At 37.6% G+C, this 13,525-nt stretch overlaps 1 protein-coding gene across 4 annotated transcripts in view; it reads left to right on the forward strand.

Annotated features, from left to right (window-relative positions):
- Window positions 1-7,441: 7,441 nt before the first annotated feature.
- Window positions 7,442-13,525, forward strand: part of LOC149138125 (uncharacterized) — a 437,257-nt gene continuing 431,173 nt past the window's right edge. For 2 of the 4 annotated variants that reach the window (XM_089449303.1, XM_089449304.1), the window contains exon 1: window positions 7,448-7,912. In XM_089449303.1, coding sequence (XP_089305429.1) covers window positions 7,517-7,912 — 396 coding nt within the window. In that variant the 5' untranslated portion in view covers window positions 7,448-7,516. Of the gene's footprint in view, window positions 7,913-13,525 lie in introns of all 4 variants that reach the window. The other 2 variants (XM_089449305.1, XM_089449306.1) reach the window with 2 other exon arrangements.

A 13,525-nucleotide genomic window follows, 5' to 3' on the forward strand; every position in this document is an offset into this window, starting at 1 on the left:
CACTCCAAAGCTCATGAGGAGTTTGAGTGCTGTTCACCCGGACATTTGTTTTGTTGAGAATAACAACCGTAGCATGTGCAGCTTCACCCCAGAAAGTTGCGGGAGTTCCTGATTCATCAAGCATAGCACGAGCCATTTGTTGGATTGTTCTGTTCATTCTTTCAACAACTCCATTTTGCTGAGGAGTTCTGGCTGTAGAGAATTCTCTCCTTATCCCATGTTCATCATAGAAATCGAAAAATTCATTTGAAGTAAATTCCCCACCTCTGTCGGATCTGAGGCACTTGATTTTGTGACCTGATTCATTTTCAACCAAGGCTTTGAAGGATTTGAATTTTTCGAATGCTTCATCTTTGTGCTTCATAAGTCCCAACCAGACAAACCTGGAGAAATCGTCAATAAATAATATCAAGTATTCCTCTCCTCTAGGTGTTCTTTTCCTGAATGGACCACATGTATCTGTATGTACTAGCTCAAGAGGCATGCTAGCTGATCCTTCTTTCTCTGGAAAGTTAGTTCTGGTTTGTTTTCCAAACTGACATGATCTGCATATGGTGTTGTCAGGAATTTTGATATCTGGAAGATCGCGAACTGCCTGATATTTGCATGCTTTCCTTATTTGTGAGAAGCTTAGATGTCCCAACCTTCGATGCCATAACCAGTGCTCTTCATCCTTGCTCAGATAGCATTGTTGTTGTCCTTCTTCAAATATGTACAGATTATTTGGAGTTCTTTTGCCTTTGAGTACTGTTTTACCTGTATCAAGATCACGAACAAGACATCCATTCGATCTGAAAATAACCTCGGTTCTTTGATCACACATCTGGCTGACACTTAGAAGATTATGCTTCAATCCATCAACATACAAAACATTTCCAGCTTTGACCTTTTCTTTTAACTGAGCAATGCCTTTTCCTTTTATAGTTGCAGGAGTATCATTTCCAAAAGAGACTTTCTTTCCCTTTTCTAGAGCAGAATAAGATTCAAGTTTTTCTTTATCACCTGTCATATGCTTCGAACATCCACTGTCAATGTACCATAGATTTTCCTGTCCCTCTGCATAAAATGCTATTCCACATCTTTCTGTTTGAGGTTCCTTTATTCTCCATGTTTTGGTGCTTGGGGCTTGCTCCTTTTTCTGCTGAAACCTGCTCCTGCATTCAGATTCTTCATGACCAAAGTTATTGCAAATAGAACATTCGACTTCATTTTCAAGAACCGAAAAGTTGTTATAGGTCCTTTTTGTAATCCCTGTCATACTTCTTTGTTTTTGAGCTTCCCTAGTCATGATTGTTTTATATGCAACACATTGAGCTGCTTTGTGACCAAAGTTATGACAAGAAAAGCATTGTCCATTGAAGAAACTTCTGCGGTTATCGAATCTACTAGCCAACTGATTGTAATTTCTATTTTCATCTATTATTGGACCAAATTGAGAAGATTTTACCTGTGGCTGGTTCACCCTTAAGATGGATTGCCCTTGATAGTTTCTGTTTGTAATTCGTCCCTGCTTTACCTGATGATCTTCATTGTTCTTTTGCTCATTTCTTCTTGCTGCATCAAGATAACTCTTTGAGGTGGATGCTTGAGAGGTTTCTCCATTGTAGCCCAGACCTGTCTTGTTTAGAGGAGACCGCTGCACATTGATAATCTTATCCAAAGTTTCAGATCCTTTGACAAACTTAAGATTAATAGCTTTTGTTTTCTCAATCTCTTTTCTAAGACCAACCATTTCTCCTTCTAGTTTTTCAAGATGTTTTTCCTTTTCATCAATTTGAAATTGTAGAGTATCAATGATCACATTCTTTTCTTCTATACATCTCTTGAGTCTAGTGGTTTCATCATAAAGGTTATCCACATCTATAGCATCCATATAATCATCATCTTCAAATGCCATTAATAACTTATATTCATTACCTCGTTCATCTTCATCACTGTTTGATAGACCATCACTATCTTCATGGGTGTAGTAGCTTTTCTTATTTGCACTTTGTTTCTTGTTCCATCTAGCAGGTTCCTTTCCTTTATCCTTATGAGGACATTTTGCAGCATAATGACCTACTCTTCCACAAGCAAAGCATTTGAAAGGTAGCTTACCTCTGAACCTTCCAGAACCCCTTTGAAGATTTCTGACAAAATTTGATTCTTCTTCCTCTTCTTCTGGAACATGGCTTGCTTCATAGTAATCTTCTTTGCCTGATGCCTTGAAAGCAGCTTCCCTTCTGTCTGATGGACCTCCCTTTCTCATTTCATAAGCAGTTAGAATTCCATGTAGCTGAGACATAGTGAGAATTCGGAGATTTTCCTTTTCTTCTATTGCAGATACTTTAGATTCAAACTTGGGGGATAATGATCTTAGAATCTTTTCAACTACTATAGCCTCTTTTATTTCTTCACCCAAATTTTTCATACAATTAACAATCTCATCTACCCGAAGAAAATAATTAGCCACACTTTCATCATTATACATCTTGAGAGTCTCATACTGAATCCTGAGAGTTTGAAGTTTAGCTCGCTTTACCTGTTCATCTCCTTCATAGCTCGTGACCATTTTGTCCCATATCTCTTTTGCTGATTTGAAGTGCATTACCTTCATGAATTCCGTTTGGGATATACTTCCTAATAGAGTACTGACTGCTTTTGCATTTGTTTCATACTTCTTTTTCTCAGCTGGATCTGTAGGAGTAGCTGAAGGAAAAGCATAGCCTGTTTCTACAATGTCCCAAACTTCTGTACCAAGAGATTGAAGATATGCAGTAACTCTTACCTTCCAATAATTGAAGTTTGTCCCATCAAAAACCGGTGGCCTGATTGATGCTTCTCTCTCGTAGTTGCTCATGATGAACGATCTACCTTCAAGCGATCAAGCTTCTCTGAAGGACCTGCTCTGATACCAATTGTTGGAAATAATACTGAGAGGGGGGGTGAATCAGTATTATCTAGCAATTTAATAAATCTTCCTTATTTGATCTTTGAATTATTTTTGCATGTCAGTACCATAAAATAATGAGCATGAACAAAGAAAAACAGATAGTCACACCAAAGAACACAAGATGTAAGGTGGAAACCCAATGTGGGTGAAAACCACCTGCTGCAATATGTCTCTATCTTCTTTCAAATTAGAAACTTCTTTTACAATGATTTTGTACTGGTGCAGTCCTTTACCAGTACGCAGGCTGCAACCTGCAGAGAGCTACAACTCTCTCTCTCTCTCGTTTTCCAGTCTACTCCTGGAAGGGAGCTACAACCCCCTACTTCTTTTCATAAAGCATCAGATGATCAACAAGTACATAACAGTTACACTCCACTACAGATATCAGATCAACAATAACAGAAGTAACCCAGAACACCTTATCAACAGAGAAATTCAATCAACAGAACATCTTAAGACAGAGACGCAGTTTTTCGTTCTGAGGCCTGCGACCAGACGCAGTTAACCTTCTGCTCCTCTGCGTCCACACGCAGATATCCTTCTGCTGTGCTGCGTGCCGACGCACTGTTCCTTTAACTGCTCTGCGTTCTGTTGCTTCAGGGACGCATCCAGAAACACTATCGCGTCGCGTCTTTCTGCTACAGAGACGCACCCAAAAACACTATCGCGCCGCGTCCTTTTGCTTCAGAGACGCACCTGAACCTTGATCGCTCTGCGTCCCCACGCAGATCTCCAGTCACTGAACTGCGTCCCAGATGCACCTGAACTTCGTCTGCCCTGCGTCCCCACGCATATCTCCAGATTCTGCACTGCGTCCCGGCGCGCTTTCCTTTCACTGTACCTGCGTCCCTTCGGGTATGAATGATTTCAAGACTTTAAGTGTAACCCAAACAGTCAGATCTACAGATCTGATCTTGCGCCAAAGAGATCTCAGTCCTTTAGTAGATTCACCTTTTAGATCTAGACCAGATCTCACCCAATAAGGTATTCAACCCAAGACATGCTCAAACCAAATGATCTCTTTTGCTTTATATAGGCAAGATCCTCCTCAAAACATGGAACAATACCACGAGCCGACACCATAATAACACAATACCGTCGGCTAGATACCAAGAGTAAAACACAAGAAACCCCCACGTGTGCTTTTCTCTGCCTTAAAATGTGAGCACTGGGTGGACGCACCTCCTGAACGGCTGGCCTGCGTCTTTGGACGCGGCTTCTGCATGGTGTACCTGCGGGTACGCACTTTCTGTAAGGTATACCTGCGTCCTCCTTATTTCCTTCAATATTTGATAGCTGATCATCAACTTCTGCTGCTGACTTGAAGAACAGTGACCTGTCACCTGAATGGGTTGCCATCAAGGACAACACTTTAGTCATAATGCCAACAGTAGACTCAAATTTCGAGCTTGCATCATGAAACTTTTGTTGAACTTGGTCCTTGGTGAGCCACTTGCCTTGGTGCAAGAGCTATCCAGCTTTGATAACCCAATACAGTTGGATCCTTTGTTGGCGAATGTTCTTGATTTGTGTGTCCATGATCCAATTAATTGTAGCTTGTTCCATGCAATTTTGGTTGAGCTATGTTGGTGTTAACTTCTCAACATTGTTTGATGTGCCCAACAATGGTGGAAAGTATGACCAAAGGCGGTCCACATTGAATATTGGGTGCAAGCTAAGGAATGGGGGGATACTTAACTCAAAAACATTATCTCAAAGAACTTTATTAATGGTGTTAGGCCCGTATAGGAGGGTTCGAAGCTTCCGATGGGCTCCGACAAGGCATTCTTTCTGCAAATGCAACCAAACTTTGTCGCCCACCTAAAACTTATGTGGCACCTAATGCTAATCATATTGTTATTTGTACTTGGCATTAGCTTTATCCAAGATGTCGTGAACTTGCTAACGGATGTGCTAAATGCGTTCAATAAACCTAGAAGTGACAGGATGACACAACACAACAATGTGATGGAAATGGCAGTGAATCAGCGGTAGCGTGACGAGAAACGTTGTAAACTGGAAGGCTATGATAATAAACTTATGACTTAGACGAAAGCTGTACAGTGAGGCGGCGACGACCGATTGCTTTTTGTACTACGACAATTATTATGGCGGCCAATCGGGATGCACTTTTTATTTTTATTTTCATTTTTTTATACAACTTTTATTTTATTTTTTTAATCTTTGACTTATTTTTCTTTTAACCTTTTTTTCAATAATTTTATTTCTCTCTCTATATATAATTTTTTTCAACCTATTTTTTTTTAATTTCTTTTTAATCCTTTTTTTTCTTTTATATATATATATAGATATAGATATATATACTTTTTTTATTTTTTACTTAGAATAATTTTTTTTTTTGGTTTCCCTTTCTATATATATATTTTTCTTTTTTCTTTATATTATATATTTTTATTTACTTTTCAATTTTTGTTTTTCGAAATGGCCAAAGGCCTAACCTTTTTTTTTTTCACTTCGTCACGAATGCCGATACGGTACTGGAGAAATTCCAAAAGACTTTCTATGGTTAAAAGCCTCAATTGCAATGACAATGAAACTCGATGAAAGATTGATGGCCAAAGGCTGGATCAAACTAAATCTATGTAATGGTTCAGCTATTAGAGCGTCGAATAACTCTGATACCATTGTAACGAACATAGTTCGTACTCACAAGTTAAATACTGCAGAACACTTGGAATATAAAGATGTCCATTGAAGATATATATATATATATATATATATATATATATATATATATATATATATATATATATATATATGATTTGGTTACAATTGAGGGTCCGTATATATACCTAGGAAGGTACCCCATCATGAACGATCATGTCTTTTGAGACATGCCTCTTCAATATACTAATTATTATTAGTATTATTGCCGATGGTTCTTAACTCGAGTGTTTGAGACGACGGTTCACCATCCTATCCACCCGGGTTCAAGTCTTTGGCGACATGACACATCATAGTAAGGTTGAAAGGATAGGTATTTCATTGGAGTTTGGGATCACGACTCTAGTTTCGAGTGGTCTCTAGACTTCTCGGTCCTAGGATAAACTATGAGTTTATGATATATGTGGCTTGTGGGTTGTTGCATATATTTCGAGATATTGCTAGTTCACCATCTAAAAATATATTATTATTATAATATTCATAACATTTGAATAAATTTATAATTAAACAAAACCATTTAATACAATTTTCTACTATTTTCTATCATTTTTGCACCGAGAGGCGCTCTCCAACCTAGTATGGATGAACTGTTATAATGTTCTGTAAAATTTTTGACTCGGCCAAATTACATAAAAATAAAATAAATAATTCTAAATCCATCTTAATTTTGTATCTAACAATCATCATGAGGGATCATATCTCTCGAGATGCAAACATTTCCGCAAGTTTTGCACTAACAAAAGAGGTTTACACCTTGAGAGGTTTGATCCCTCTCGACACTTGATAGATCTAAGCTAGTTTAACATGTAATGATTTTGGATCATGATAAAATTTTCCCCATATTTTAAATTTATATTAAATTCTTATTTTATTTATGACAATATTGACTTATTCTAAAATTAAATAAGAATTTCACCCTTCACATTAATAAATAATTACAAATAAACTTCTTATTATTATTGTTTACTCATGGGAATAAATAACTCATTAAAGTAATGTGTGATTTGTTATAGATATTTTATAATGATGGGAATTGGTAACTCATAAAAGTGATCTAGGCTAGGTCCAACATCACAAAAAAAGGGTTTGTATATTAGATTTGATCCCTCTATATAGATATGAAATTAAGATAGATCTAACTTGGTTTAACATGAAATGATTTTATCTAGATTAGTTTAACCTGTAATGATTTTGGATCATGATAAAATTTTCCCTGTATTTAAAATTTTTACCAAAATTTTATTTTATTTATGACAATATTGACTTATTCTAAAATTAAACCATTATTTATTAATTATTTATTTTCTTCCAATAAAAATTTCACCTTTCATACTTATAAATAATCACAAATAAATTTATTATTATTATTATTTAATCATGAGAATTAATAACTCATTAAAATAATATGTGATTTGTTATAAATATTTTATAATCATGAGAATTATAACTTATTAAAATGACCTACTCAATACTACTATAACATAAAAATATATTCAAACAGTTTACCAGCTAAATATAACCATTATTTTTGATTTAACAAAAACAATGACACTATAATCCAAAAATATCTTAACCACTCACAAACTAGATATATTAATCACTTGTAACTTAACAAGAAACCAAGATCCAACATACTTCTAAGTTAGCAAGAACAAAGATCCAACATATTACTTTCTGATATTAAAAAAGCTAAAAAACAATCGACCCAACCATCCAAACTATAAACTCTGAAAAATTGCAAATAAAATTATTAATCAAACATAAGTATAATATAAACTTTCCCTGCCTTGATGTCATACCGATGTGACGACTTCAAATAACGACACCTTTAAATGTGGGTAATTCATTTTTCTGCTTAAGAGGTGAGCCCAAATAGAAGCCAAAGCTCAAGAAGAAAGCATGGAAATTTCCACAGCGTCCATGACCGTCTTCTCCTTCCATTCCTATAGATTAAGGTATTTTAACCTTCCTCCTACAAATAAATTGCAGTGGCAAAGGAAGATTGACATTCCTTTAATTCGCAGCCATGCGGTTGGAAGCTCACAAATTTACTGCGCGCACACTCCAGTTTCTAAACCCATTGCTTACCATAGCTTCCCAAAGATTAAGAAGAGGCTATTCATCACAGAGGCCGGGGCTTACCTGGCCAGCCCTCTCGACGATGGCGAGGAAGACGAAGAAAATTTATCTGACAAAGCTCGGGAACTTCAGAGCACGTTGAGGCTCGTTGAATGTGCCATGTTTGCGGCTATTGCTGGATTGGCTTATTTCTTGAGCAATTTGCTGCGCATCGAGGTTTGATCCCGCGACCGTTTAGTCTCCTCCAAAACGATATCATTTCTTGCCTCAAATACACCGTTTTGTTTCTTCAATAGTTAATTGCTGATAAATAATTTAAAGAGGAACAATATGTTACTTGTACTAATAATGTGTGATTTAGTAAGGGCTAAGGACCAAAATGTTACTTGTGAAAATTGACTCCGGGTAAAAGAAGAAAGCAAGCAATCCAACAAATTCATATATTTCCAGTGTTTATTGACTTGGTTGTTAATGTCATATGGTTGAAAATTGTTTGGAATATATTGGAAAAACAAAAGTGTCATCTTAAGTGCACTTTCAATTGCTGTTATATGCCTTTTTCACTGCAGAAAAGTATTGTAATTAATTCTCTCGTTTATTCTTATTTTTAGCACTCATTTTTCACTTTATTATCATAGTTGTTGGGCTAAATTTGCTACTGTCATAAACTAGTCCTTCGCTGAAATTTTTGATTTCACATGCTATTTTACTCAAGCAGAGTGTAATTTTTTAATTGTATGTGCTTGGGGACCTTCCTTGAGCCTTTATTGGTTGATATCTAAGCCTCTAGAAGAGCCATAGGATCCTTTGAACTCAAGTTTGGAAATTTCTTCCAAAATCCACTATAAGCCAAAATTGATTGATCTCCCAGATTTGTGGTAATTAAAATAAAACCCATAGGGGGCTCATGACTTGGTTTGACTAGGCCATTTGATCCTTAAGATCTTCTAGGAAGCCTCCCTTCTGTTGGACATCCATCATACACTAAAATTAAGGGAGTGGTTACTAAGGTGAAAGTCATGACACTCCCATTGTTGATCATTCTCCAGGTCATCCAGTGAGGCTTTGCACTAAGGTGCTAGATTTTGTTGTACTAAGACCTAAAGCTCTTATTGTTGGAGACTTAGTTGGGTTGAACATGGCAATAGGTGGGTGTAGCATCTCAACATGATGATCATTATAAAAAAGAGTAGTCTCCAAATTCTCCAAAGCCAATGCTCCATCCTCCAAATTGTTCTCCTTTGAGTGATTGTCCCAAATCTTATGCATTTTATTCATCTTTGCTTTCTGACATTAATGGGACAAGAACCACAAGTGATAATACACATAAACTAAGTTCTCTACACAATTTGCATTCAATCTCTTTCTCTTAACACTATATTAAATTGCAAGTGCTTCTCCATAGATGAAGTGTTCTCAACCTCTAAAAGTGACCATTGTTGCAAAATCTAGCAGGCCTTGTGAGGGGACTCACAAGGCAAGGGCCAGACGCTCTGGCAACAATGAAGAAGAATTGCACTGTGTTAATTTGAGGATAACAATGGTATGTTCTATGCTTTGAGGCAATCTTCATTTTTCTTTATTAGCCCAATATCATATCTAGTATAGCAATCACATCAACATGATAGTAAAATGCAGATAGAACGTAAACAATAACAGTAGAAGACGAGCCAACACAAGAGGACACAAGATATGGCACCAGCCAGGGACAAACCCCAATATGGGAATACCCTTGATCACTTCTTCTTATAATTATTTAAAAGTTCAGCAAAGAGAGAGAGTACAATCTACAATATTCACTTGCCCAAACTGATCAGTCAAAACAGCAGAAATAGAAAGCCCTAACCAGAAAGTCAATGCTATATTTGAACATGCCAACCAACCTGTCATATATCTCCTTTGCTGTATTCAAATCAGAGATGTAAGCAACTAAGTGCTTATGAATAGAATCCCTGATGGTCTTCTTGGCTTTGACTTCACCCTTCTTGTACTTTGTCTTAGCAGCAACCGGTGCATTTGAAGGAGGTTCCAGAATCTTTCCTTGCACATAATCCATGATATCTTGCTCTTCTAAAGTCAAATCAAGAGACATCTTCCATGCATGATAATCAAACTTATCATGAAGCTTATCATCAGACTTGAAGTAGGATGTGGAGGCCATTGAGACTTGTTCTTGATCAGTGATTGCTCCTCTTAGTGATTGCTCTTCACTCTTGCTTGGGCTTTGTCTTCACCTCAGCTCTGATACCATGTTAATTTTAGGATAACAATGGTATGTTCTATGCTTAGAGCAATTTTACTTCAATTTTCTTTATTAGCTCAATATCATATCCAGTATAGCAGTCACATCAACATGATAGTAAAATGTAGATAGAACATAAACAATAACAATAGAAGACAAGCCAACACAAGAGGACACAAGATATGGCACCAGCCAGGGACAAATTCCAATGTGGGGAAACCCTTGATCAATTCTTCTTATAATTCTTCAAAAGTTCAGCAAAAAGAGAGATTACAATTTACAATATTCACTTGCCCAAACTGATCAGTCAAAACAGCAGAAACAGAAAGCCCTAACCAGAAAGTCAACATTGGTCAACAGGGCTAAAATTGACCTCCAAAAGAGCTCAGTCAACCTTGGTCAACTCGGCCTCCAACAACAAGATAATGCAGCCCAAAATAGTCCAAAAATAACCAGTCAGATTTGGTCAACAAAAGTCAACGCAACAACCGAAATTAGGGCAGTCAACGCTGGTCAACGCAGGGGTCAAACTACCTCGGTTTTTGTGCCAAGAACAACGGCTTGCCCAAACAGAAGTCTCCCTCACAAAACCGAAGTCAAACAGGGTCAAAGCTAGTCAAAGTTAGCCTCCTGAAATTTCGGCCCCCTGAAATTTTGGTCAAATCTGGGCAATGTAGCAACTAGAAAAGACAGTCTTCCTTTCGCACGTGTGGAGAGAGAGAGGCCCAAAACTTCGTACCCAATCAAGATGAGAGAGAGAAAGATGAATGAGATGAGATGCCAAAATGAGGAGGAGGCACCTTGTATTTATATGCAACGTTGAAGGTTGGAGGAGGCTAATTTGATGGCTGGCCGACCTTGACAATTTGTCGATGATCAAAATAAATTCATAGCTTCATTTGTACATGTCGGAATGGGATGATCTTTAGATCAATCATACACCTCTCGGAAAGAGGAATCCAAGAAAAATATCAGCTGCCTCATCAAGAGCTGTCCAAAGTGATGTTTGGCCCTAGTTGCCAAATTTAACACACTGCCACCTCAACAATCTTTCTCTTGATGTTTAGTGGAATTTCACCACAAGGGATTATTTCCTGTATTCACCTATAAGGGTATTCTAATTAGAGGGCTTAAGGTGATATGAATAGGCTAGGGAAAGATACATTAAAGCTGAAGTAAGCTCAAATTTTCTTTGTAAAGGAGCAAGTATTCTAACTCTAGATTAGCTAAGGACTATTACAAGCTAGGGCTTATTTATACAATGATAAAGGAGTATCTAGGCATGTAGAAGTCAAAGAAATGGTTTCCTTAATGATTAAAATCAACAAAGTAATAGGAAAAACCCTCAAATAGGCTTCAACTTGAAGCTTGGTTAGGGATTAGGGTTTTAATGACACAAAGGAGTTTGGAAAGAATGATGTCAGCCCTATTGAGTGAGTTTTTACCACAATCAATGCTAGAAAAAGGTCTATCGAGGCTAACCTTGGAATTTCATCCACAAGCATCCACTCAAACTGATCCTTATGGAAAATCATCCGTAGAATTGTTAATTTTTGCAACTAGGGTCAAATTCTACCTTGGACAACTTAGATGACCGAGATGATGCTTGCATTAAATTCCTCTTTTCGAGAGGACCAAAATCGACCTAAAGATCACCCTATTTGGTCAAGCGAAAGTTGATTTTTGAATTATTTTATTCATACATGTATTATGGAATGGGTCGACCCTAAGCACATGTGAAATTGGTTAGGTCGGCCTCAACCCTAAGTGGACCCTCAGGAAAGCTTATAAATAGAAGCGAACTCAAGCTCATTTCACGATTTTGATCAAGCCATCTTCTATTCTTCTCTTTTGTCTTGGTTCGCATAGGTCTGACAGAAGGAGTTTGCGCAAGGGTTCGAAATCACAGGGGTGAAGCTCGCTTTGATCTAGGGTTTTCTGATTCCTGGACGTTGGCACAGGACTGGGCATTTTAGTCCCTAGAAGCTGGCACACAGTGGTCAAGACAACGTCCAAAGAGCCCTAGACGCTGGCACAGAAGCCTAAGGGAGCGTCCAGGGTTTTAGAAGCATATTTGGAGGTGTCGGTCCCGGATACTCGCACAAAGTGGTCCTGAGAGTTTCTAGGCAGTCTCAGATGCACGCACAGTAACTGGAAGGGAGCGTCCAAGAGTTTGGAGCAGATCTGGGTGAGTTTGACCCCAAACGCACACATAGAGTCTTCCTGAGAGCATCCGAGCAGTCACAAACACCCTCACACAGTGTCCGAGAGAGTGTCCAGAGATTTTCAAACACACGTAGTCAGTTTTGCTGAGAGCATCCAGGGTTTTGACCTTGAGTTTGGCAGTTGGCTTCAGTTGGCTTCAATGATCTGGTAGATCTGGGTTTCTCTTTGCTATTATATAGATTTGTAGATTTGGGTTTCTCTTTGCTGTGATATAGATCTGTTTTGTAAATCTCCACTGCAAATATATGTATTGGGCTCATTGTACTCTTTGCTGAATTTATTTTATGATGATCTATTAAAGAAGAAGATTTGAAAGGGTTTCCCTAATGTGGGGTTTTTCCTTGGTCTTGGACCAATCTACTGTCTCTTATGGTTGTGCTGTTGTCTTCTTTATCATTTCATATATTGTTCTATCTTCACTTACTGTTTATGATTGGTTACATTGTTATTAATTGTATGCATTGTTAATGAAGAAGTAAATTGGGCTTAAGTAATTGATACATCATAGAATAATAAAATAAATTAACATGGTATTAGAGCTGAGGTGAAGGACAAGCCCAAAAGAAGACAAGCATTGAAGCCCTCATTATCAGAAAGAATATTGCCTAGTCAAGGTCAAGATGTCTTCCTATACCTTCAAGGAGCATGAAAAGTAGGATGATGCATCAAACTTTGCTGCATGGAAAGTCAGGTTGGAGATCATAGCTAACAATAATGATGTGCTTGAATACATTCAAGGAAGGATGCCCAAGCCTCCAGAAAATGCTTCCGCTTCCCTCAAGAACAAGTACAAGAAAGGTGAGTCCAAAGCAAAGCAAACTTTAGCTGAATTGTTTATAAGATCATTTACTTGCATATGTTGGGAATTTAAGAAAGTCTAAAGATATGTATGACAAAATAACCGACATGTATGAAATCAACAACTTGAATGAGATCACCACCTTGAAATATTAACTCAAGGAAACCAATATGAACAAAGGAGAAGCTGTTCAAACCTACATTATGAGGATCTCTCGTCTTAGAGATCAATTGAAGAGAGTTGGAGAAAATGTGTCTGATAGGGAATTAGTAGTTGTGACTCTTGAGGTCTCCCTCCTATCTGGGAAACCTTCATTACTACAATCAGCGATAGTGATGTCCTTTCGTCATTTGATGAAATTGTTGGGAAGCGTACTCAAGAAGAATCGAGGATGATAGCAAGAGGAAGGATTCAAAAGCATGAAGAGGGAGAGCCCACTGTATATATCACTCATGATAAAGGAAGAAGGCAAAAGGAGGTCCATCAAGGAAACCTCCTTCTCAAAATTCAAAAGGAAGGAATGACAGATTGTTATCTCATATTGAATGCTACAATTGCGACA

The sequence above is a fragment of the Pinus tabuliformis genome, chromosome X, assembly GCF_031772625.1.
Source record: "Pinus tabuliformis cultivar Carrire ecotype Pingquan chromosome X, CPIR1, whole genome shotgun sequence".
In the NCBI taxonomy this organism is placed as follows: Eukaryota; Viridiplantae; Streptophyta; class Pinopsida; order Pinales; family Pinaceae; genus Pinus; species Pinus tabuliformis.